At 34.9% G+C, this 27,251-nt stretch overlaps 2 protein-coding genes across 2 annotated transcripts in view; one reads left to right on the top strand and one right to left on the bottom strand.

Annotated features, from left to right (window-relative positions):
• LOC121418473 (glycine amidinotransferase, mitochondrial-like) overlaps positions 1-11,209 on the top strand; it is a 40,408-nt gene extending 29,199 nt beyond the window's left edge. The window contains exons 6-8 of the mRNA XM_041612376.1: positions 6,122-6,259; positions 8,159-8,387; positions 9,065-11,209. Coding sequence (XP_041468310.1) covers positions 6,122-6,259; positions 8,159-8,387; positions 9,065-9,291 — 594 coding nt within the window. The 3' untranslated portion in view covers positions 9,292-11,209. The remainder of the gene's footprint in view (positions 1-6,121; positions 6,260-8,158; positions 8,388-9,064) is intronic.
• Positions 11,210-18,812: 7,603 nt separating this feature from the next.
• Positions 18,813-27,251, bottom strand: part of LOC121418057 (synaptotagmin-7-like) — a 40,374-nt gene continuing 31,935 nt past the window's right edge. The window contains exons 8-10 of the mRNA XM_041611762.1: positions 20,672-20,786; positions 19,750-19,955; positions 18,813-18,995 (exon numbers count right to left, since the gene is read on the bottom strand). Coding sequence (XP_041467696.1) covers positions 18,885-18,995; positions 19,750-19,955; positions 20,672-20,786 — 432 coding nt within the window. The 3' untranslated portion in view covers positions 18,813-18,884. The remainder of the gene's footprint in view (positions 18,996-19,749; positions 19,956-20,671; positions 20,787-27,251) is intronic.

The raw sequence follows: 27,251 nt of genomic DNA, 5'->3' as shown, positions 1-27,251 counted from the left end.
AAAACACGATAATAGTCATAAACATATATAGAAGAAATCGCTCAAACAAAATATGAGATTTAATAAAAACATTTCATGAGAGTTTTGATAAGAAAAGTCGAGATAATTGTCCTGTATTAATAGAAAAAATCATACATGTACTTACTTTTTTCAAGTACATGTAGATCAACATACAAGACACAAATATCATGATAGTAAATGATGGTTATGGTTTTGTTCTTAGAATATTTTTATATTTAGCTGGATGGATAAATCATATAATTTTCAAGAAATAAAAACAAAATTTTGCTTTAATGTAACTTTCTACTACATGCATTCACTGTAATTTTCTTATATCTGATTTAATGTAAATGTATGTTTTTGTTTTTTTTTTACTGGACTTGGCATTTGAATTGTCTAATTATGTCAAATGTCTCTCGGCGGTATTTGGGATTATTTTTTTTTCAATTCGAATGTTGTCGGTTATGTATATTGAAACAAATTGCTCTTCTTTTACATGTAAATCTTGATGATATACTGAACGGCTCCAGCTGCACTATTAAGACTGTATCATTTCAAATACAAATAATGTAGAAGTTATGCTTGCTACTTTCGATCATAATCATTGTTTTTTATGGAAATAGGGTCGTTTATTGAGAGAAACACAAAGTCAACATGTGCTTCCGTGCGTATGGTTTTTAAGTTCAGTGAATATGCATGATACACTGTACATGTACGTGCATTTTTTTTAATGGCACCACTGCAAGGTTTTTAGTAGTTTAATGCTTGTTTCGCCGCCTCGCCTGAATATTTAGCAGAAGCGACAGAATTACAGGCGCCGATTTTCAGAATATTTATATTAAGTGAAAACTAATTACGTGACACCATTACGTGTAATAGGCCTACATTTATGAATTTCTGACACGAAATCGTTTTTTATAATGTCAACGCTATTCAATTTTTTTCCATCCCACTCTTTGAATTATACGTTTTAACCATATACGTGTAAACTCGTGTTACTCAATCAAAGAATTGTTCATTCACATCAAAATGTATTTCAATAAACGAGATATTCTCAAGATTTGAGAACATCTAATTGACATCGTAATTTATACCAAAACAGAGCTCCTTTGCATATTTCATAAATCTACAGTACAGGATTCTATCAGAGGACTTTAAATACATGTATTAAAGGAATTTGTTTCCCGGGTTCAATACTGATAATATAATTTTGTGATTAGAGATAACAGTAATGGCGATCGTGCGTTCCATCAAGTGCAATTTTGCAAACCAAAAACTCGAGCTTACTGAAATTTCCTATTTTTTGTCCAAATTACGTGTCAAATCACGTGATTTTTATACCAATAAGATAATATACATGTACATACATTGTACTGTAAATTCATATGGAGTGATAAGGATATCAGGGAAAAGAAAGAGCATTTGATATGTTTAAGATTTTTTTTTGTCTACAGCATGTAATGAATGTTGGTATGACTTGAATTAATTGATATGAAAAGGGATCTGTACTGCTGATACGGATAATTAATATAGGGTCCATATGGTATTAAAAAGGTTTGGTAGGGTCCACAGACACGATTGTAGAAATTCTCGAATACTTGAGCATAGAACCATAGAATTGATAAATAGAAGGCATCAATCATTAACATATTTTGTCAAAGTACTTTGGACACGAAGTGATTACTAAGGATGATTAGTTGATGAAATTAAAATGCTTTGAATATTTTTATCATTTTATCTAAGAGAGCATAAGCACTGACATGTACATGTACTTGTGCATTGTATGCCTATCCTATTACGTCTTAAATTATAATTGTCCATAAACACTCAAAGCCCTATAAATATCTCGATGTGATAAAAGGAATGTAACAAACACATTAAATAACCTCCTTGTAAGCAAAATTCAAATTTCTTGAGCACCTCGTATATTTACAAATAGCATACTTTTCAACTGATAATGATATTGGGGACCTACATGTACATGTATATGAGAGACAAATTTTGATTTTTCACAAGTTTTTCCCTCATGGACTTGATATCAATTTTTAAGCAAATTTATCACTTTTTGGAGTTGATTTATTGTTCAAATAAAATGGATCGAGATCACTCTTTAACAAAGTTGTAAATACTAGTAGTTATAGACAGATAGCACGAGGGAGGATATGGATGAACATTAGCATGTACGTGCAATTTGCATGTCCGCAGGATCGTGGAACTATCATAATACATGTGTATGAGATCATTGACTTATTATAGTATTTTGAATTAGATCACGCTCATCTAGAATTACCCCCGCACCCTTTTCCCGGGCTTGCTTCATTGCGAATGCGCTATGTACTGCACTGTGCTAGGCCAGTTGCATTCCTTTGATTTATGATCTTGCTTGATGGTTCACAGCCAGGGCAAAACAGCTGTCAGCATGGTTTCTCTTTCCTAAATTAGGTCATGGAAAAATGATTACCGGGATTTATCCCTTTGTCTCCTTAATTCTATGTCTTTTTAAGATCTTCTGTCATTCTTTCTTTCGTTCGTTCGTTCTTTCTTTCTTTCTTTCTTTCTTCCTGCCTGCCTTTCTTTGTTTCTTTCTTTCTTTTTTTTCTTTCTTTCTTTCTTTCTTTCTTTCGTTCTTTCTCTTTCTTTCTTTCTTCTTTCTTTTTTCTTTCTTTCTTTCTTTCTGCCTTTCTTTCTGCCTTTCTTTCCTTCTTTCGTTCTTTCTTTATTTATTTATTTCCTTCTTTCTTTCTTTCTTTCTCTTTCTGTCTCTCTTTCTTTCTTCCTTCCCTTTTCTCTTTCTCTCTGTTTCTTTCTTCCTTCCTTTTTCTCTTTCCCTTTCTTTATTTCTTTCTTTTTGTATGTCCTTCTTCTTCTTCCCCCTCCCCCCCCCCTCCTCCTCCCCTCTTGTCCTCCTCCTCCTTCTCCCTATTCACCCACCTTTCCATTTCCCTGTGTCCCCCCCCCCCTCCTCTACCTCTTCTTTACTGTTATGTATGTGGCAAGTTAACCTTAATCAGGCTGGGTTGGTTTATTTTTTTAATAGCATGTATCTCACCCTACCCTTTATCTTTGAGATCTTAACCATCGAACGCGCGATCACGCCCATAATCGGCACATACGTCACCTGTGACGACATCCACCATTTTCCTTAGTTATCATATTTTACGAAATAATTCAAGAAGTAATTATGCTTTTTATCCATGCTCCGGATTTCCTTTTAAAAAAATCCCTTTGTCGGTAGTGTTAACAAGTATACATAAAAAAAATCATCATTAATAGATATCACAAAATATTAATACATTTTACTATTTTTTTGCAAAAAAATCAACTACTTTTTTAAGTGAAATCACATGTTTGGAGTATTTTCCTCCGGTATGCTAGTTCAAAATGTTGCATAAATTCTAAAATTCTGTACTCGGACGTTGCGGATTTGGTGTTTAAAAAAATGTGCGAAATGCCCCCCCCCCCCGTCCCCATCCCCAGATCTTAGCGCGCTACGAGGAATGAATACATGTATTATTTCCTGAAACATCTAAGGCCGTGGTGGGGGTGGAGGTAGACTGATTCTAACCCAGCCTTTTTAGAGTTCAAAGCCTGTACGTTTTGCACTTCACTGGCCTTCATTGCTAAAATTTATCGTAATGTCATAGTCCTTTGAAAAAAAAGAGAGCCTCGGGGTAGTGTATTGAGTTATTACTCTGCTCCATTGTGAAATTAGTTTGCAGAACATGTGTGCATTGAATTTGGCAAATGAGATATCACCGTATATCTTGTTTTCATGTTTATTTGGCATCGTTGGCAAGCATCGTTTATGTTTAGATATGTTTTCCCCGCGCTTCATTGTTTGCCTTTTTACACATGGCAACTAAATTCACTCTTCAAAAAGACCATTTTCTGCATTTTATGTGATTTGTATACCTTCTGGCCTCACGAGAAAGATCAAACAATGACGACATATCATTTGTGTTTAAAGCTAGATTCTCTTTTAATTTCTACGAGTAAGGCTAAAAAATCATAACATATCAATATTACCAGTGTCTGGTAACTTTTCACGATTGTGTTTGTACCCCCTTAATTCATGTTATTTGTTCGTTTGCTTGCTCGTTTATATACATGTATATTCTGAAGAGTCCATGCATACTCCTTAAGAATATACATGTAGAATGAGGCAATATACTTATGTTGTGCTTTTTGGTGTTGTGTTCTGTATTGTACAATGTAAACAAAAATAATCTGATTATCGTGATAACATTTAAGACATGATACAATTGATTAGTCTTATTCAAATAAACAAGGAAAGTCTAAACGTAACCTTTTTTAAGCGTCAACATGCACATATAGCTCTTCTAAGTTACAGCGCATCATTTAGATAGCTATGAAATGTTTGAAGGGTGGATTTGAATTATTACACCTGTTTTTTTAAATACAGTATTTCAATACATATACATGTAGCCTGGCGTAGAAAATTATTCATACAAGCATACTGACAAAATGCATACGGTCAATATTCCCTGATTGAAAGAAAATCGTGGAAAGAGGATAAAATAACACAAGAAGGTGAAAGCTGATTCAGTATGAGGCACTAGACATGTACATGTAGCCTACATGTACATTGTAGCACGGTGCATGCTCTCTGACTGAGTTTAATTTGCCATGGCCGAGATTCCTCTCCAGCTAGTCATTAAAATAGATGCATCTCACAGGCTCGCATGTATCATCATCAACGTCCAGTATATAGACGTAGAGAACTGACCTCTCAAATCATAGGAAATAGTGTAATTAAATTCTCATAATGTCCCTGTATGAGGTTTATTACAGTAGGCCTATTCAGAAGAGTATTAGATATGTGTAAGAAGACAGAATGTGATTTATCAGGTGATAGATTGACAATACTTATTCTCCTGAAATTTATAATGATACTGCTTATCCTTTGCCAAAATGCGAAAGGTACTATTTACATTTTTTGAGTGAAAATGAATTAAATTTTGATACCGATTGATGAAATTATTTTGTTTGGTTTGTTCAAATGCTTTTGTTTTCTTAATTTACATTTAATTTAGTTTTATCCTGTCCTCAACAATGCAAACGGATATTTCATGGAAGCTCAAAAAATGCTGAATAGTACCTTGGCTGTGTAACCATTTAATTTTCGCGAGACTTATCGCTTCCTTGTGTGTGTAGATGGCTACGCCCAGCGTAGTCGTGGATTGGTCGATCGATGCCGTTTCTTGGCGAGTACGTGGATGACAACGCCGCCGAAACCACGGAGACGTGGTTGACCTACCGGACGAACCCCTCGACGAACTCCACCTCGTTGAGAATTGCGAAATTCCCAGGGAGGATCTTGGGATGCCCCGAGCTCCACCTAGCGACAGTACCTTTATATTTGTGAACATTTTTGTAATGTTTGATAGTTTGTATACCTTAATAAAAATGATAAATAATTCATAAGCTGTTCCAAAATTGAATATTCAAACAACTCGTTTACTTGTCTGCGGACGAACGTGTCATTTCAGAAAGAAAAGGAAATGTTGTTTTAGAATAAAAATGACTTGAATTTTGAAATGTGATTGCGAAAAAGCATAAGCTGGGCTGATGATATAGTTTGTACTCATGAGGTCTTTTTAAAATTCATGCTCAATGGAAACATATATATGAAAATGTATCTGACATGTTTTTTCTTTGAAATATGGACTTATTTATTCTGTAAAATGCAAAAGATATACAGTGTGTATACATATATTTATACATTTGCCTGAAGTTATATCAATGGTAGCAGTTTATAAACACAAAATGAATGCTTTGTAAATGTTTATCGTATACAAGTAATATCACACTCTGACGTGAAAACAAAAATCATCGCCCAGCTTTTAAATCCTTTCAATATCTTTATTGTCCTACATGATTATATATAGAACAAATAAATTTATGTGGCCTGGTACAGGCTATTAAGTATTGCTAATTTCTTTGTTTTCCAGTTCTTGGTATTTGATAAAAAAGGACAATAAGTGTTAGGTAATTTGGAAAAATTAAGAAAATCATGTTATGCCAATAACTTTATAATGTTGACAACCTACTTGGAAAGAAATACAATGTTTTAATGTATGTGTTTTCTTCTCCCTTGTAGAATTATCCAATGGATACTGTTGAAGACCGCCACCACTTGGCAGCAGAGGGAAAGTTCATTACAACGGAGTACGAACCTTGTTTTGATGCAGCTGATTTCATCAGGGCAGGCAAAGATATTTTCGTTCAGAGAAGTCAGGTGAATAATTGATCGCTTGATTGATAAATTTGAATAGTTTGTTTTAGTGCATTTGTTTATTTCTCCGCCTACTGTTTGTGGTAACAGAAGGCATTATGATTTCGGGTCGTTTGTCAACACCCTTAAAGGTCAAGTCCACCCCAGAAGAATGTTGATTTGAATAAATCTATGCTGAAAATTTCATCAAAATCGGATGCAAAAAAAGAAAGTTATGACATTTTAAAGTTTCGCTTATTTTTCACAAAACAGTTGTAAGTACAACTCAGTGACATGCAAATGAGACAGTCGATGTCCCTCACCCACTATTTCTTTTGTTTTTATAATTGTTTGAATTATACAATATTTCATTTATTTACATATTTGATGATAAGGATCAACTTGACTGAACCATATAGTATGAAAACAAACGCTAATTCCACACTTTAGGGAGAAATTAATCTTTGTTTCACTTAACAATGAGGAAAAATTAGAATATTTCATATTTCATATAATGAAATAAAAAGAAAAAGTGAGTGGATGACGTCATCGGTCTTATTTGCATACCGACCAGGATGTGCAAATAACTGTTTTGTGAAATTAAGCGAAATTTTAAAATGTCATAACTCTCCTATTTTACATCCGAGTTTGATGAAATTTTTACTGTTATTCTTGTTGGAATTTTCTTTTTTTTTTATTTAAATCAACTTTTTGTTGGGATGGACCTGTCCTGTAACTATGGTATGTGATTTTTACGGCAGTCTTAGACCCCTCCCATTTTTTGTGGTTTGTTCATTTTCTTTCTGATCGAGGGCAATATGATATTAATTCTGATATTTTACCTATCAGGTGTGGTTTTCCCCAAGGTTCAATTCCTGGCCCTTTATGGTTTCTTATGTATTTAAATGAAATTTGTAATATTACATCAATTCAATTCATGTTATTTGCAGATGACATCAAAATCCCCCCCCCCCACGATTAATAAAACTGTCAATGTTCAAATACCCAAAGTCTCCACGTGGTTGAGGAGAAACAGATCATCAATAGACTTAAAAATTACAAAAACAACAAAACAAACAAATCAGTGCTATGCTGTCAATAACAAATCTGTCAATATTATTTGAAATGATGTGACACGTGATCAGAAAAAAGCACAATTTTTTTAGACATATTCGATGACAAACTAAAAGCTAGAATTCACATAATTTAGATTTGTGATTTATATATCACGTCGAGTAAGTGTATTTAAGGGCCGTACTGGGTTATGTTCCTCGCCGAGTGTCGTTTACTATTATTTGCTATTATACTGCTTTCTATTTCATACTGTAATGGGCTTGTCAAACACATACTGTAAATCAACTAAAATTCTTCAGAAATAAGCTTTCTGAAATTGTACTAATTCCTGAGACTACCACGCGCATTCAAACCCATTGTTCCATCAGCTGTGTACCCTTTTTATACATGCCAACCATTCTCTTCCTTCTTTGTCTAATGCGTTGATTCCGAATCCGTTTCGTATCAATTCACCTATTAATGATTACTCAACCCGAACTTCTTCAAAGATGCAGTGATCAAACAAAGAACAGCTCGATCTATCGCAAAGGCGGTAGGTCTATGCATGACCATTTTGCCTCACACGCATGCCGGATGATGAACTGCCTTTCCTCTATGTCCGCACATGAATGAGAGATGGGGGAGATTAATGAAATAACAAGCACTGGCGCCATTCTGTAAAACATAGCCGAAAAAATATAACCCTCATAATTTTGTTGGTTTATTATTAAAGCAGATCAATCAACATGTGTTATGACATAGTATTGTTCCAACGGCATCCTGGGTGGATAGTTTCTACTAATGACCGCTGTGACATGCACTATTTGTTCATTGGTAAGTAGTTTTTCAATTTTAATTGTCATTAATCAGGTTACCAATAAGTTTGGCATTGAATGGATGCGACGTCATCTTGGAGATCGTTATCGCCTTCATGTCCTGTCCTTTGATGATCCTAACCCGATGCATATCGATGCTACCTTCAACATCATAGGGCCCGGTCTGGTTCTATCCAACCCTGATCGACCGTGTCATCAGATCAATCGCTTTAAGAAAGCTGGCTGGACTATCGTGAAACCACCACCCCCAGCCATGCCAGATAGTAAGTATTTTCCTAAATTTGTTTTTGTTTTAATATCATAGTTAAAAACGCTGATTGGGTAATTGCCTGATTATCAGTTGTAAAGCATACACATGTAGTAGTTTATATCTTTATCGTACGATTTGGTTGAAATTGACGTATGAACCAAAATAATATGTAAGACTCCATAAAGTTGAGGTAGAATACTTGGCTTCCATTACGACAACAGTTAGATTCTTGTAATAATATTTTTTTTAATTTTCATTCTTTGAACTTGTCTGTATTGAAAATCTCTGCATCAGTCATATCTTTTCTATCAAAAATTTATTTTGACCAATAAATTCAACTTTTGAAAGCCCAGCCATGGGCGGAAACTCCCTTCCCAAAATAGTAGGGGACACAATATAAAATGTCCCCCTACTAATTTTGGTCTTTGATGATGGAAAGAAATGCATCATTCAAAGTCGAAATAAAACATGTACTTTGGACTAGATTACTTTTTTGTTTTTGCTTGTCAAATTCATTTTGGTCGAAACGACCTTACATTCGGGGTTGTAACGCTTTTTTTCCAACCCTGGTCCCCCTACCTTTAGGGGAGATTTCTGCCCTTGAGCCCAGCCCTACCCTCCCCCTACTATCACGTATTTAATTTTTTTTTCCTTCGCTCCCCTTTCCCACAATGAATTTCCTTCATGAAGGCCACCCACTGTGGATGTCTTCAAAGTGGTTGTCGATGAACGTCCTGATGCTGGATCCCAAGCGCGTCGTCGTCGACAGCAACGAGATCCCCACCATCAAGATGTTCGAGAAGCTCGGCATCGAGTGCGTCAAGGTCAACCTCCGCTTCGCCAACTCTTTGGGCGGTGGCTTCCACTGCTGGACCGCCGATATTCGACGTCGAGGTACTCTCGAATCATACATCTAAAAAGTATTAAAAATTCAGTATCAATTATGATTGTTTGCATACAGTGTTGATAAAGTTATGTAAAGGTCTCTCTTTTAGGTTTTCAGAGGTCTATCACTTCGTCATTTCATCGGTTATACGTCACTCTCGATCTGGTTTGTGAAACACCATCTCAGCTGCAATCTTGTGTTTAAGGAGGTTTGTGTGTGACATTCCGTTTTTTATCTATTTTACACAACACAATGTATATTTTGTTTCATATTGCATATGTCAGTTGGCAGATTGACAAACCTTTCGCAGTGTTGTTCTTTCTTTTGTTCACAATGCCTATCAATGCAGATTTTCATAAAATTTCAATCTGTCCAAGGTAACAAATGTATCTTTGTTCAGAGTTGAAGGTGAAAACATAGTGGTGATTGATGGAAATGGTCATTGATGCGGTACAATGAAGTTGGATTTCCGCTTGAGTTAAAGCGCCGTATTGTAAATCGGAATCACCAGACAACAATATAGAAACAAATTTCTAACAACTTTCTTCAAAATTATATCATTTTTTCCTTCCTAAATGAAACTCTATATCTGAAACAAGTCGAACGTTATTTTGATGTTGAAACTTATCTGAAATAAACTGAAATTAATGATTGAAATATCACTGTTTTCATCTGACTTGTGCAGATTTTTTTTTTTCATCTGAAATAATACGAAGATTTGTATTGACATTAATGCAACTCAATGCGTATCTCTGAAGAAATCTTCAACACTTACTACAAAATTATGCTTTTTCATGATACTGTAGTACTGAAATATTACCCTTTATCCAAAGAAATCACATCAGTATCACCAGTGAACAATGTTAAAACGAATGTCTAAGCACTTTTATCAACTTTAGAATAGTTCTTGTTTCCTTATGCTATTAAATTCTATATATAAAAAAGATGATATATTTAGTTAGTACAAACTAATTAGTTATTGAAATATCGCTTTTTTTCATCTGAAATATTCTGATATTTTGTTATCTGAAATAACATGAAGTTTTATATGTTGATATTAGTACATCTCAATAAGTATCTGACAACACTTTTACGACAAAATTTTGCAACTATACTGTTCTGAAATAATATCCTTTATTCTTACAAAGAAATCGGGTACATCGGACTCTTCAGTGAACAATGTTAACACGAATGTCTAAGCACTTTCATCAACTTTAGATAATTTTTGTTTTCCTTATTCTATAAAATTCTTTGAAAGGTGAATGTTATTTTCAGTTTTCACTGAAATAAACAGAAATCAATAATTGAATTTTTTTTCATCTGATTTTTTTTCATCTGAAATATCCTGAATATTTATATCATGATATTAATGCCTGTGAATGCGCATGCATGTTAAAACACTTACAAAAAACATATTATCCTCACATATTAGGGCCAATACTGTGCTCAAATCTACCACTTAGTCCGTACCAAGAAAACCAAAAAAGGAGTAAATTTGCCATAGAGCGATTTATTGTATTACCCTGTATACTGATATATGCAATGTATACCATCACTACATTTTGAAAGACAGAAGAAACAATGGGCCGAAAACGAAACCTTGGGGTTTGTCATAAGACAGTCAGTAGACATGTCTGACACGTAGCCCTGATCTGAAGCAGAATCACCCCCCCCCCCCCCGGCCAAACAAGATCTGTATTGCTAGAGAATGATTTCTGAATTTGTCTGTTCTAGATCCATTTTAAAGTACGGTAGCTTGCAATGGTAATAGGTTATATGAAACATTTTTCGGATAAACGGTTATCTTTAAACATTTGAAAGTTCTCAATAGATTTTATCACGTCACGAATTTATTCAATTTTCATATCTTTTTGTACATAGGAATTTATTTTAGGGACAGAATTCTAGGGAGAGTTTGGGAATTATGAAGTTTTCGATTTCATGCTTGCTGTACGTTGAGCAAAAAAATGTGCCAAATTTTACTATTTCTGTCGACGTTGCGTCATTATGACAACGTCATAATATGTTAGTGAGCATGTGCGGGGCTATAATAACGGGTAGAATTCGTTTTCATATAATAAAAAAAAACAGCGACCGACTCAGTGGCGCAAACAGCGGCGCACGCACAGTGCTTATGGAAAAGTATACCACGGTTACATGTATGTCACAGGATGAAACCGACTGCAACATAGAAATCGAATATTCCTTGTTATTCAGAGTAACATAATTTCATTAGTGATAGTTTCATATTGGCTTGTCATAAGAAACTGAAAAATCATCACTTCCAGCTTTACCAAATCTATATACTTTCCATGATACGTGCTGTAATTTTCTCTTAACTTGTTTTTTTTTTAAGATAAACATATCAAATAATGATTTTGTTTGTTCCCAGAACCCTTTAATATAAAATGTAGAATCAATTATACAAAATCGATTGTGATTGTATGAAATGATTTCAAGCGTAAATATCGTATACTTTTATTTTATTGTATCTTCATGTCAGGATGCTATAAGTTGGCTGTCGTCCCATACGAGATAATTTACATGAATTTCATGTTTCAGTATATTAACAGTAATGTTCTCGCAAACTTATTATTGTAATGTTCCGTCGAATGCCCCCAAGTCATTTTTCGTAACTCCTAAAATTAATCTTATCTGTTTATGAAAATGCGTATACAGGATTGATATGATTTCAGAAATATTCTTAAGTCTGGTTTTGAAGACGAAATATAATTATCTGAACCATTTTATCTTTTCTTCAATATTTATTTTTTTATCACATATCAAATTTTCTTTCTTTTCTCCTTAATTTGTATTTAGATTGCTAAAGAGAGTTTAAACAATCCAAAAGGTACTTTGGAAATTTCATCAATGTTTGATGCTCGTAATTATATTTTACCAGACTGGTGTTTCATAAAGCTGTTCGTAAAGTTACGCACAACTTTACGAACGACTAGAACATGTTCTTATACATGAGTCAGCTACATAGGGATATATCATATAGCACAAGAAATGGTCACCAGTCGTTCGTAAAGTCATTCGTATCTTACGAACAGCTTTATAAAACGGGCCCCCATGTCTGATTTTATTGTGCATTCATTTGATATATCTGATTCGTCAATTTAGATAACGGGGCTGCTGAATAATTTCATTTTAAAAGGCCATCTTAAATTTTTCATTGATATGAAATTGATCCTTCTCAATGGTATGTAACCAATTTTCATAAGATGCCACACCTAAATTTGTATGTATATGTAAATGTACTGCATAATGAAACTGCCAGAGTTTTTCTTTTGTGCAACGGCCCTCTCCTCTGATTAGCGTTTTAACAAGTTCTTTCAAAGGGTTCTCTGAAATACAGGAGTTTTTGTTCACATTGTTTTGTTCTGGTTTTTTTTAAAGCAATATGTTTTCTTTTTTCTTTCTGTAGGTCATGTTTAATCATCTAGTTATTTCCTAAAGTTCGTTCTAGAACCCAAGGCTACCCGACAAATATATTTTACAAAGTTCAGATAGGCCTACATGTTTCTACAACAATAAAAAAAAAATGTTTATGGAATTATGGAATTCTTAATACAAGCATGTCGAAGCGTGAAAGTTGAAGACTTAAACCATGGTCACATTTGTTCTACGGCGGCCGTACGGCGAGTCGAAAACAGCCGTTTTATCAATTTTGATTCAAACCACCTATATGTAGTTGGACAATTTTTTTTAAAACGGCCGTTTTCAACTCGCCGTACGGCCGCCGTAGAACAAATGTGACCATGGCATTACTGATTGGATGTGTTGGGCATTTTGGCTTTACCAAACCAGTAAATTGGTCGTATGACTTATATCTTGTATACACAAATGTTCTGTACATATTATTATATTAATGTATGTAAACAAGATGTTTGTAAAATATAGCATGCATGTGGTTGAGATTCCGATAGACATAGCATATCGTTGCTGCATGGTCAGAGCAAAAATAATGTCTACCCCATCATGTTTCTGTGGGGAACTGAATTTGAATACGAAAAAAATCAAACTGCGAATGTACGGGTTAAGATGAACTGACAACTCGAAGGGGACATTTGTCAATCTTCAATTTATTGCAATTTACAATCACCATAAACTCCACAACAAGGATAAAAGATATTTAAAGACTCATGTTGAATTTCTGGGACAATTTGTGCATTTCAATAACTAAATTTGGTATGTTTTTTCTCCATTATGAAGGTTTATACATATTCAATGAATTAATCCGTTGGGATATTTTTTTTATTCACTATATGTATTTGCTCTAATTTACATGTTAAATGTAATTCGAAATAAATATGGTGTAGAGGAAATCTTAATACATTGTCTCGAGAAGTTTTTTTTTGCACTTTATATAAAAGGGTGAGTTTTACAGGTGCTGTGGCATTGGCATTATGAAACCTGCAAACAAGACCTAAATTCCGAGCCGACACCGAAGGACTGCTCTCATTGTTTTTTGTTTCCCTGTAACTCAGTGAGTCCAACGCTGCAACCGACTTCCCCCTAACCCCCTCCGCCCCGAAGGAATTTTCTTCCTAGACTCTCATCCCTGAACGAGATTTTGGCCCCGGTCTTTATTTTCTGATATATTGAGAGTGATAAATTCCAAACTCTCCAAATACAGGTTACAAGGCTCATCACTTAATTAAAAACAAAATTTTCATCGCAGTTACCATGACAAAGTTACCATAGTATGTGAGGGAGTGGGGGGCATGGAAATGCTATATGCATTATCGGTAACTAGGTGTTCACTTGTTTAAACAAAAAATATCTCCGAATATGAATATTACATATTCTAGAGCAATCATCCAAATTAATTTATTTCTGAAATGATCTTCACCGCAAAATCCATATTCCATACCTCTTTTTACGCTGTTTAATTGTTTCGACCTCAAAAAGTCAGTGCCCCGTGCCCAAGTCACACCATCGAAACTTACCCCAAGCCGACCAATGTCATTTGAATTGCATGCAACTTTTAGCTTCAGTCGGTGTGGAATCGGGTTCGCCTGGTGTGACAGTGACACCATCATGAAATCTGTGGACGAGAGGCTAACCGGGATATTTTTGTTATCAATGTTGTTTTTCTTCAAGTCATGTTAATTACTCGCTATTTATTGAATTTTACCTACTCTCTTTCTCGCAATTTCACAATTTCTCACTAGTATTGGAAATACTCTTAAAGATTGCATGTAAAGATCAGGCCCTAGTGCAATTTGAAGGGCGAGTCCACCCCACCAAAAAATATTTGAATAAAAGGAGAAAATCCAACTAGAATGACATTGAAAGTTTCATCAAAATCAAATGTTAAATAAGAAAGTTATGATAATTTAAAGTTTCGCTTAATTTCACCAAGCAGTTATATGCACATCCTGGTCGGTGTGCAAATGATGGCGTCATCCAATCACTATTTCTTTTGTATTTCATTATATGAAATATGAAAAATTCTAATTTTCTTCTCATTGTCATGTGAAACAAAATTTTATTCCTTCTGAACATGTTGAATTGCCATTATGTTTAACAGATTATGGATAAGTCAAGTTGGTCCTTATTGAATGGTGCGTATAACCGTTTTGTGAAAAATAAGCGAAACTTTAAAATTTTAAAAATTTCTTATTTTACACCAGATTTTGATGAAATATTCAGCGTTACATACTTTTTTATTTTTCTCTTGATTCAAATAAACAATTTTCTGGGTGTGGACTTGACCTTTAACAAAGTCACCCTTGGAAATGTAAAATGGAATCAATCGTTTCGAGCCTCGGTAAAAATTCTCCCAGTATAGTTGTCTTGTCCGCAGCTTACACGATGACCTCTCACCTTTGAACAATATCAACAAGATTTGATGCTGTCACATATCGCCACTCACAATGCCACAGTCTCACTCAACTAAACCGACTCCGAACCGACCGATAGCCTGTCATCGGTAATACCGTAAAGCACTTTGGTCGACTAGGAGCAGTTTCGTTGATTCATGTGGCTGTAAAAATAAAGAAAACCACGCACACCGAATTTGTTCAATACATACATAGAATTTCATTTTCATATTTACATCTCATTACATACACATTATGTTGAAATTGATTTTCATCAATGTATGGTCCCATTCGATCGCTTCGCTTGGTTTGAAGGGCATTTTATGGTTCATTTACCGTCTTTTCAATGTCTGTATGCTCACCCAATGTTTCAGTCTCTCTGAATTAAACACTGAAGTTAATACCTCAGTAACATCTCCCCTACTGCGAGTCGAAAACAGTCGTTTTACTCATTTTGATTCGAACCACCTACATGTATATGTAGCTGGGACAAAAAAAATGTTAAAACGGCTTTTTTTCGACTCGCCATACGACCGCCGTAAAGGAAATGTGACTGCGGTATAAGTAAAACATAAAAAGAATCGAAATCGGATTCGCAAACTCACTGCAATTTGAACTTTTGCAAGGTCTCAAAAACATTAAAAAGGGTCATTTGTTAATCGACGAACTCGTGGTGTCGTTTACCAACTCCGATTATCTTATGTGTTTTGATAAATGCATGAAATACATTTTCAATTTCTTGCTCCAAGAATTTCAAAACGCTTGTTTAGTCCTCGTGAAACGTCAAGGATTTTCCATCAATGCAACTATTTTGTGCAAGAAAAACTCATATTCCAAAAGTCAAACATTCAAATCCCTTTTCAATATTATTAAGAAAGAAATTTCTGCTAAACAGAGAGACTTCAGGGAAATTTTCCTTCTTGAAATGTGATAAACTGCCTAGTGAAAGCTAAATTAAGAAAGAATTCTTTAAAGTGATATATTTCTTTCCTGTAAATTATAAATCTTAAAACATAAATATCTAAACACAGGTCGATGTTTCATAAAGCTGTTCGTAAGTTAAGAGCGACTTTGAGAATGAGTGGTGACCCTGTTTTACTTGCTAAATATAACCAATTAACGTTTGATTTTGAATATCATTTACCACAAGAAAGGATCACCAGTCGTTCTTAAAGTCCCTCTTCACTACGAGCAGCTTTATGAAACGGGCCTCGAGTATAATACTACTTCTAAATTTGGGGAAACCCAACATGGAATTGTCTTCAACCTTTCTAAATTATACGAGATTTCTTATCATTATGATCTGAGACGAGGTAATTATTTACCTATAGAAACAAAAAATACATGTACGTAACTTTGGTAGAAATCATGGATATTAATTTGGATATAAAAAAAATCGTTTATCATGATTGTAATCAAATTATCACCATAGTAAGAATAAACCCCTAAAAATCATGGGCTCCCTTGATCCGGCAGATGGATAATAAGCAGATTTCAAAGCTTAATATAGAAAAGCAATTTTTTTCTGAGACTGTAAACGTGTTTGCGAGAAGAATTTGCCAACTGAGAAGTACCCCTTCCCTTAACAGATACAAAGAAAATATATTCAGCGAAAGCAACGCATCGTATCGTCCTCCGGAAGTGATTCAACTTAACTGTCATTGGTAAATTTCTTGAAAGACCCGCAATCGTTTTTTTTTCCTTGACAACACGGCGATAGAACAAGAAGACCTGGGGCCTGTTGCATGACGAGATGAGCGATACGTAGGAACGTCCTAGGACCATTCTTCCGAGATAGGAAGATTGGCGACAAATCAGCGCTTTCCGTTTCACGAAGGCAATTTTGTCTTCCAAGTCCGCGACATCTTTTGATATCGATAGTATCGGAAAAATATTTAGGCTTCATCGTCACCTGAACCTTTTATTTCGGAATGACGACTTTTCATAAAATCATTTATTTCAATAAAAGGAGATCAAATGATGTTTTATTTATTACTGATTGTAGAATTGATGTATGGAGCTTACTTTATGAGGTAAAAAGAGAAGAAACTTTAAAGATTCACAAACATAAATGAATAAAATTGAAATTTTCATTATTTACCTTACTTAGAATACGGTGTCTTTTTAGAGACACCTTTCATTGATATTTCAACGAAAGAGACCCTTGTCCGATATAAAAATTGATTTAACTAAGTAATTTCGACATTTTGTTAGTTCAATATTCTGTATTTTTATAGAATGCTTATATATAATGATAAATTTGTAAATTATGCGTTAATATGTTATTTGTTGAGGTAAAAATATGGTTTGAAAGGGGTAAACAAAATCAACAGTGTCTGATTGTATGAGACTAAAAGGGAAAATATGAGAGGCTGCGTGTGAAACTTCTAATTTATTTATTTTATTTACCAGATATAACGCAAGAAATACTAATTTGAGTGTTTAGAGTATAAACATACCTCAGTTGCATGATGAGTAAACGATGACAAGAAAAATATGAACATTGCTGCAAACATGGCCAAGTGAATAAAGTAGTGCTTTGCAATAATAATTAAAACACATAAAAAGTTGTGCAATCCGCAATGGAAAAATTCTATCAGAAATCATGCTAAAAATTACAACGATCATATAAAACGTTGGTCATATCTAAGGTTGATCACTTAATTTATGGAAGTTTATATAAGAATATAAGGTTTAAGAATATAGAAAATATATATGTTCAACATTTCAACGGTAAGGAGTAGAGACTACCGTGATTTCTTTAACATGACATAGGAGCCGAAAGGGGCCTACCCTACCATTTAAAATGCGCCTCTTCGTACTTTCCATAATCTTTTCTTTGATGAACTTATCTTCATTTGTAATGATTGTGATGGATTCGTATATAAGCTAGGCCTAGTCTCTATCTTAAATTCAATTAGCTATTTTGTTACTGCAGGAGTTTGTTTTTGTTTCACTGCTTCACATCTTAAGTTATCCCAAATCAAAGAATTGGTTTTCATTGATTAAAATTAATCTCATTAAAAAATAATGAAAATGAAATTAAAATATAAAATGATTTAGCATGTTTAATTTAATTCCATTTCAAAACATGTGTTAAATAATTTGTATCGAGTGTTTTTTTTTTGCTGAGCGTTATATAAACACGTTTTTTTCCTTACATAATTTCTTTTAAAGAAATTCGTTTTCATGTTGTTTAATTATCTATAATGAGAAAGCATGATGGGTCAGAGAGATAGTGCCGCCCATTTCGATAAATCAAGTTTATTTTGTTTTAAATAGAAAAGTGGTGGGGATAGGGCGGAGGGAGAATAAAAGAAACATATTTTTAAAAAAAATATTCGGGCCTTCGATCAACCCCGGAAAAGTTAAAATGACATCCGTTTTTGGTCGTCTTGTCGACCTGAAATTGATGACAACTAGCTCCCATATAACAAAAATAACTTGGCGCCATCCTAGATAAAAATGCATCATCAACCCCCTAAAAAATATGTTTAAATGTGATGTCAGTGTGGCTTGCCGTAAACGCATTTTCTCTCAATGCCGACGGTGGCGGGCGGTGTGCAAAGAAGATCATGCCTACGTAGGACATGTCTGGAGGTATCTTTCCAAGGACCATTCTTCGTATCGCCCAAATCGGCTTTGTGAAACAGTTGAGCGATATCTCGTTCTTACGTAGAATGGTTCTACGAAAGACCATTTCATGCAACAGGCCCCTGGTTCTGTTGTGTGCCCAAGAGTTTTTGACGGTCTCAAGAAACCGGTCCCATTCTTCATGGTCGGATCAACCGGTTCAATCCGGACTCTGTAATGCTAACCAAGAAGCGATAGGTCGGTTTGGATTGTTCATGATGTCTACCCAATGTTCTAACTCTTCACACGTCGATGACCAGCCGAGTTCAACCTGCATGAAGGTTTGATACGACAGTGGACAAGAAAGCGAGAGAGTTGGGAATGATAACAAAGACAGAAAAAAATATTAAACAGTTATACCATGGTCACATTTGTTCTAAGGCGGCCGTACGGCGAGTCGAAAACAGCCGTTTTAACACTTTTTTGTACAGCTACATATAGGTGGTTTGAATAAAAATTAATAAAACGACTGTTTTCGACTCGCCGTACGGCCGCCGTAGAACAAATGTGACCATGGTATTAAGAAAACAATTAGCGGTCAAGAGTTTGAGGGAAGCAACGAGTTCTAAATCAAGAAAGAAAGAAACGAATCCAATGCTGTCATCCGGTCGAGCTAAGCAAACACCCAGGGTGGTAGGTAAATCTGCCCTCCAAATCAGCATTGAACCCATCTGATAATAACTACCCTTATAGTTATGTACTTGGACAAGTTCCCCCAAAATGCGTCTAAAAAGTACCAAACATGCTTAAAGATTAGTTAGATAAAGTTAAGATTACTGCAATTATCAATATTGAGGGAACAACGGCAATATAAAACTGCTAAATGCAATAACACTTTCATGAACAGCGACACGGGGGCGACGGGAGGGGGTCGATTGTTCGACATCCCTTAAAAAAGGGTCGTCTCGTCTCCCCCCCCCCTTCTCCCTAAAGAGACAAGGTACCTTAAGAAATTATCTCCTATGGGTATATTTATTCTTTTGAAAAAAAAATCACGATTATTTATGGATAACAAGGGTGCTTACCCTTCCGACGACATGTCCCCCTTTAACGACGTCTCTATGGACAAGCGAAACAACGAATGTTACTCCCTGAAGTCTGCTATTACCCTCGGGAAGAGTGAAAACTAGTTGGTCGTTCCATGAAGGATCGTGCGTCTCTCGGACCAGATGCGTCTTTTGTTTCGAAACTCGCCAGTCGTTGTATAGCATCTCAATCCGCGTACATGAGTCTACGGATAAAAATGATAGTGATTATGAGTGACCGAATTTCGGAAAGTCTTAGAAATGATTTTATTGATTGCAATTCAGTGAACCTCCGCATCAGATTCAATAATTATTATTCTATAAGAGAAAAATAAATATAATCAGAAAGAATATTATCATAAGATATTAGAAAGATAAATTATATCATTATTTCATCGCAGTTTTGTGACATTTATTCAGTTCAAGTGAGAAATAGAGACACATTTTCCCCTGAAATATTGAGTATCTTCTAAGGCAGGGACCAATTAAAAGCATGAGGGCCAAAACCATAGATTATATGTCTATGGGCTTATTTTTTCATTTGATCATTTTCATTCCCGGTAAAGTATGATAATTGCATAAAATAAAGGTTAAAAAAGTATATATGGGCAATATACATGTACATTAATCCATTCAAACCCTGGGTAACTATGTCCCTAAGACGGCGATCGGTTTAATAGGCTTTTGAACCTAACTAAATACTATACAGTCACACCCATGTCACTGACTCCAAACCGATCGCTGGTATATGTCATTGGGATAACGTAATTGTGTTGGTCGGGCTAGAATCGGATTTGTTGATGTGACTGTGGCACCGTAGCTGGATCGAACCCTGCGTTAAAAAAAACCATGTCGGGTCATATAAGAGGCCACCTGATTGATGTCGTCCATAAATGACTTAGTTGCTAGGCAACGCACTCACGTAATGTTCCTATGATGGTGCTCCGTGGTAAATCTCGAGCCCCATAAACGAGGAAAACTATGCGGTAAGAGTCGGGCTGGTAACACACTGACAGGTGGATGTCACCCATCGGAGACTGGAGGTGAAGGACAAATCCGGTTAAGATGTTTTTTTTATTTCAAAAATAGATAAAGAAAGAAAAGAACATAAGACGTGATTTCAAAAGAATAAAGAGAACAAATGAAGAAAAGTCATTACCGCAAGTCATGAGTATATAGTGAAACAATAAAGTTTACTTTAACAATAAAGCGTTTCTCGTTTTCAATGTACATCAAAATACAATGAAAAGTAACGGCAAATATTACATGTGTTAAAACTGGAAAGTTAAACTAATATTTATAAAAAGAGCCAACTGGTGACCATGTGCCTTTTTTTATTTCATAATTTCATTTTGAACATAATTATTTCATTACAAATCCCTTATAGATTGTGGAAGAGGGCCTGATTTTTGTTACGAATACAATTGTGCATCTAGTCTTAATGTTTGATTCAGTAAAGTTAACATCTTCCTTAAATTACGGGGGACATTGTTGAATATGAGTGTGCATGTTCTTAATGTTTGATCTAGTAAAGTTAACATGTACATCATATCATGAGGGACATGAATAAATAAAGTATGGATAGAGTTAACATCTACCATGGATTATGGGGTGGGGGCATAATTTAAAATAAGTGTGTCTAGTATTGATTTATGATCATGTAAAATTAACATCTACCGTAAATTATGGGTGCAGGATTAAGTATATGTGTGATTAGTATTTAATGTTTGATCATAAAGTTAACATCTACCTTAGATAAGCGTGGATAGTCTTCATGTTTGGACCTGTAAAGTTATCATATACCTTTAATTTTTGTTATGGAAGGGGAGGCGTGATTGCATATAAGTGTGCATAGTCTAAATGTTTGATACATTCAAATTAGCATATACCTAGATTATGGGGGGTGGGGCATGACTGAATGTAAGTGTGAATAATATTAAAGTTTGATCCAGTAAAGTTAACATCTACGTAAGATTATGGGGAACATAAATGAAAATAAGTGTGGATATTCAACTTAATGTTTCATCCTGTAAAGTTACATCTACTTAGATTAGGGAGGGCATGTATTAAAGTTTGGTCCTGCAAAGCTAACATCTACCTTAGATTATGAGGGGGAGGGGGCATGACTGAATATACATGTATGGATAATATTAATGTTATATCCTCTGAAGTTAACATCTAAAATAGATTATGAGGGGGGCATGATTGAATATACATGTAAGGATAATATTAATGTTATATCCTCTGAAGTCAACATCTAACATAGATTATGAGGGGGGCATGATTGAATATACATGTAAGGATAATATTAATGTTATATCCTCTGAAGTCAACATCTAACATAGATTATGAGGGGGCATGATTGAATATACATGTAAGGATAATATTAATGTTGTATCCTCTGAAGTCAACATCTAACATAGATTATGAGGGGGCATGATTGAATATACATTTGGGGGTAATATCAATGTTATATCTTCTGAAGTCAACATCTACCTTAGATTATTAGGGGGAGGGGGCATTTGAATATACATGTAGATATAATTAATGTTATATCCTCTGAAGTTAACATCTACCTTAGATTATTGGGAGCATGACTGAATATACATTTGGGGGTAATATCAATGTTATATCCTCTGAAGTCAACATCTACCTTAGATTATGAGGGGGGGCATGATTGAATATATATTTGGGGGTAATATCAATGTTATATCCTCTGAAGTCAACATCTAACTTAGATTATGAGGGGGAGGGGGCATGATTGAATATACGTGTAAGGATAATATTAATGTTATATCCTCTGAAGTCAACATCTTCCTTAGATTATGGACGGTGGGCATGATTGAATATACATGTAAGGATAATATTGATGTTTATCCTCTGAAGTCAACATCTACCTTAGATTTTGAGGGGGAGGGGCATGGTTGAATATACATGTAAGGATAATATTGATGTTATATCCTCTGAAGTTAACGCATACCTTAGATTATGGGGGGAGGGGCATGATTATAATGTTATATCCTCTGAAGTTAACATCTAAAATAGATTATAAGGGGGGCATGAGTGAATATACATTTTGGGATGATATCAATGTTACATCCTCTGCAGTTGACATCTACCTTAGGTTATGATGGGGAGAGGCATGATTAAATATATACATGCCAGGATGATATCAATGTTACATCCTCTTCAGTTGACATCTACTTTAGATTATGAGGGGAGGGGCATGATTGAATATACATGTAAGGATAATATTAATGTTTATATCCTCTGATGTTAACATCTAACATAGATTATGAGGGGGGCATGAGTGAATATACATTTTGGGATGATATCAATGTTACATCCTCTGCAGTTGACATCTACCTTATGTTATGATGGGGAGAGGCATGATTAAATATATACATGTAAGGATAATATCAATGTTACATCCTCTGCAGTTGACATCTACCTTAGATTATGAGTGGGAGGGCATGATTGAATATACATGTAAGGATAATATTAATGTTATATCCTCTGAAGTTAACATCTACCTTAGATTATAAGGGGGGGCATGATTATATATACATGTAAGGATAATATTAATGTTATATCCTCTGAGGTCAACATCTACCTTAGATTATGAGGGGGCATGATTAAATATGCATGTAGGGATAATATTAAAGTTATATCCTCTGAAGTCAACATCTACCTTACATTTTGAAGGCGAGGGGCATGATTGAATATACATGTAAGGATGATATTAATGTTATATCCTCTGAAGTTGACATCTACCTTAGATTATGAGGGGGCATGATTAAATATATATTTGGGGGTAATATCAATGTTATATCCTCTGAAGTCAACATCTACCTTAGATTATAAGGAGGAGGGGCATGATTGAATATACATGTAGGGATAATATTAATGTTATATCCTCTGGAGTTGACATCTACCTTAGATTATGAGGGGGCATGATTAAATATACATTTGGGGGTAATATCAATGTTATATCCTCTGGAGTCAACATCTACCTTAGATTATGAGGAGGTCGAGGGGCATGATTGAATATACATGTAGGGATAATATTATTAATGTTATATCCTCTGGAGTTGACATCTACCCTAGATTATGAGGGGGAGGGGCATGATTGAATATACATGTAGGGATAATATTATTAATGTTATATCCTCTGGAGTTGACATCTACCCTAGATTATGACGGGGGGGGGCATGATTGAATATACATGGAGGGATAATATTAATGTTATATCCTATGAAGTTGACATCTACCTTAGATTATGAGGGGGTATGATTAAATATACATTTGGGGGTAATATCAATGTTATATCCTCTGGAGTCAACATCTACCTTAGATTATGAGGGGGAGGGGGCATGATTGAATATACATGTAGGGATAATATTATTAATGTTATATCCTCTGGAGTCAACATCTTCCTTAGATTATGGACGGTGGGCATGATTGAATATACATGTAAGGATAATATTGATGTTTATCCTCTGAAGTCAACATCTACCTTAGATTATGAGGGGGAGGGGCATGGTTGAATATACATGTAAGGATAATATTAATGTTATATCCTCTGAAGTTAACGCATACCTTAGATTATGGGGGAGGGGCATGATTATAATGTTATATCCTCTGAAGTTAACATCTAAAATAGATTATAAGGGGGGCATGAGTGAATATACATTTTGGGATGATATCAATGTTACATCCTCTGCAGTTGACATCTACCTTAGGTTATGATGGGGAGAGGCATGATTAAATATATACATGCCAGGATGATATCAATGTTACATCCTCTGCAGTTGACATCTACTTTAGATTATGAGGGGAGGGGCATGATTGAATATACATGTAAGGATAATATTAATGTTTATATCCTCTGATGTTAACATCTAACATAGATTATGAGGGGGGCATGAGTGAATATACATTTTGGGATGATATCAATGTTACATCCTCTGCAGTTGACATCTACCTTATGTTATGATGGGGAGAGGCATGATTAAATATATACATGTAAGGATAATATCAATGTTACATCCTCTGCAGTTGACATCTACCTTAGATTATGAGTGGGAGGGGCATGATTGAATATACATGTAAGGATAATATTAATGTTATATCCTCTGAAGTTAACATCTACCTTAGATTATAAGGGGGGGGCATGATTATATATACATGTAAGGATAATATTAATGTTATATCCTCTGAGGTCAACATCTACCTTAGATTATGAGGGGGGCATGATTAAATATGCATGTAGGGATAATATTAAAGTTATATCCTCTGAAGTCAACATCTACCTTACATTTTGAAGGCGAGGGGCATGATTGAATATACATGTAAGGATAATATTAATGTTATATCCTCTGAAGTTGACATCTACCTTAGATTATGAGGGGGCATGATTAAATATATATTTGGGGGTAATATCAATGTTATATCCTCTGAAGTCAACATCTACCTTAGATTATAAGGAGGAGGGGCATGATTGAATATACATGTAGGGATAATATTAATGTTATATCCTCTGGAGTTGACATCTACCTTAGATTATGAGGGGGCATGATTAAATATACATTTGGGGGTAATATCAATGTTATATCCTCTGGAGTCAACATCTACCTTAGATTATGAGGAGGTCGAGGGGCATGATTAAATATACATTTGGGGGTAATATCAATGTTATATCCTCTGGAGTCAACATCTACCTTAGATTATGAGGAGGTCGAGGGGCATGATTGAATATACATGTAGGGATAATATTATTAATGTTATATCCTCTGGAGTTGACATCTACCCTAGATTATGAGGGGGAGGGGCATGATTGAATATACATGTAGGGATAATATTATTAATGTTATATCCTCTGGAGTTGACATCTACCCTAGATTATGACGGGGGGGGGCATGATTGAATATACATGGAGGGATAATATTAATGTTATATCCTATGAAGTTGACATCTACCTTAGATTATGAGGGGGTATGATTAAATATACATTTGGGGGTAATATCAATGTTATATCCTCTGGAGTCAACATCTACCTTAGATTATGAGGGGGAGGGGGCATGATTGAATATACATGTAGGGATAATATTATTAATGTTATATCCTCTGGAGTCAACATCTTCCTTAGATTATGGACGGTGGGCATGATTGAATATACATGTAAGGATAATATTGATGTTTATCCTCTGAAGTCAACATCTACCTTAGATTTTGAGGGGGAGGGGCATGGTTGAATATACATGTAAGGATAATATTAATGTTATATCCTCTGAAGTTAACGCATACCTTAGATTATGGGGGGAGGGGCATGATTATAATGTTATATCCTCTGAAGTTAACATCTAAAATAGATTATAAGGGGGGCATGAGTGAATATACATTTTGGGATGATATCAATGTTACATCCTCTGCAGTTGACATCTACCTTAGGTTATGATGGGGAGAGGCATGATTAAATATATACATGCCAGGATGATATCAATGTTACATCCTCTGCAGTTGACATCTACTTTAGATTATGAGGGGAGGGGCATGATTGAATATACATGTAAGGATAATATTAATGTTTATATCCTCTGATGTTAACATCTAACATAGATTATGAGGGGGGCATGAGTGAATATACATTTTGGGATGATATCAATGTTACATCCTCTGCAGTTGACATCTACCTTATGTTATGATGGGGAGAGGCATGATTAAATATATACATGTAAGGATAATATCAATGTTACATCCTCTGCAGTTGACATCTACCTTAGATTATGAGTGGGAGGGGCATGATTGAATATACATGTAAGGATAATATTAATGTTATATCCTCTGAAGTTAACATCTACCTTAGATTATAAGGGGGGGCATGATTATATATACATGTAAGGATAATATTAATGTTATATCCTCTGAGGTCAACATCTACCTTAGATTATGAGGGGGGCATGATTAAATATGCATGTAGGGATAATATTAAAGTTATATCCTCTGAAGTCAACATCTACCTTACATTTTGAAGGCGAGGGGCATGATTGAATATACATGTAAGGATAATATTAATGTTATATCCTCTGAAGTTGACATCTACCTTAGATTATGAGGGGCATGATTAAATATATATTTGGGGGTAATATCAATGTTATATCCTCTGAAGTCAACATCTACCTTAGATTATAAGGAGGAGGGGCATGATTGAATATACATGTAGGGATAATATTAATGTTATATCCTCTGGAGTTGACATCTACCTTAGATTATGAGGGGCATGATTAAATATACATTTGGGGGTAATATCAATGTTATATCCTCTGGAGTCAACATCTACCTTAGATTATGAGGAGGTCGAGGGGCATGATTGAATATACATGTAGGGATAATATTATTAATGTTATATCCTCTGGAGTTGACATCTACCCTAGATTATGAGGGGGAGGGGCATGATTGAATATACATGTAGGGATAATATTATTAATGTTATATCCTCTGGA

The sequence above is a fragment of the Lytechinus variegatus genome, chromosome 7 (assembly GCF_018143015.1).
Source record: "Lytechinus variegatus isolate NC3 chromosome 7, Lvar_3.0, whole genome shotgun sequence".
Taxonomy (NCBI): Eukaryota; Metazoa; Echinodermata; class Echinoidea; order Temnopleuroida; family Toxopneustidae; genus Lytechinus; species Lytechinus variegatus.
This window is presented reverse-complemented; position numbering and strand designations above follow the sequence as displayed.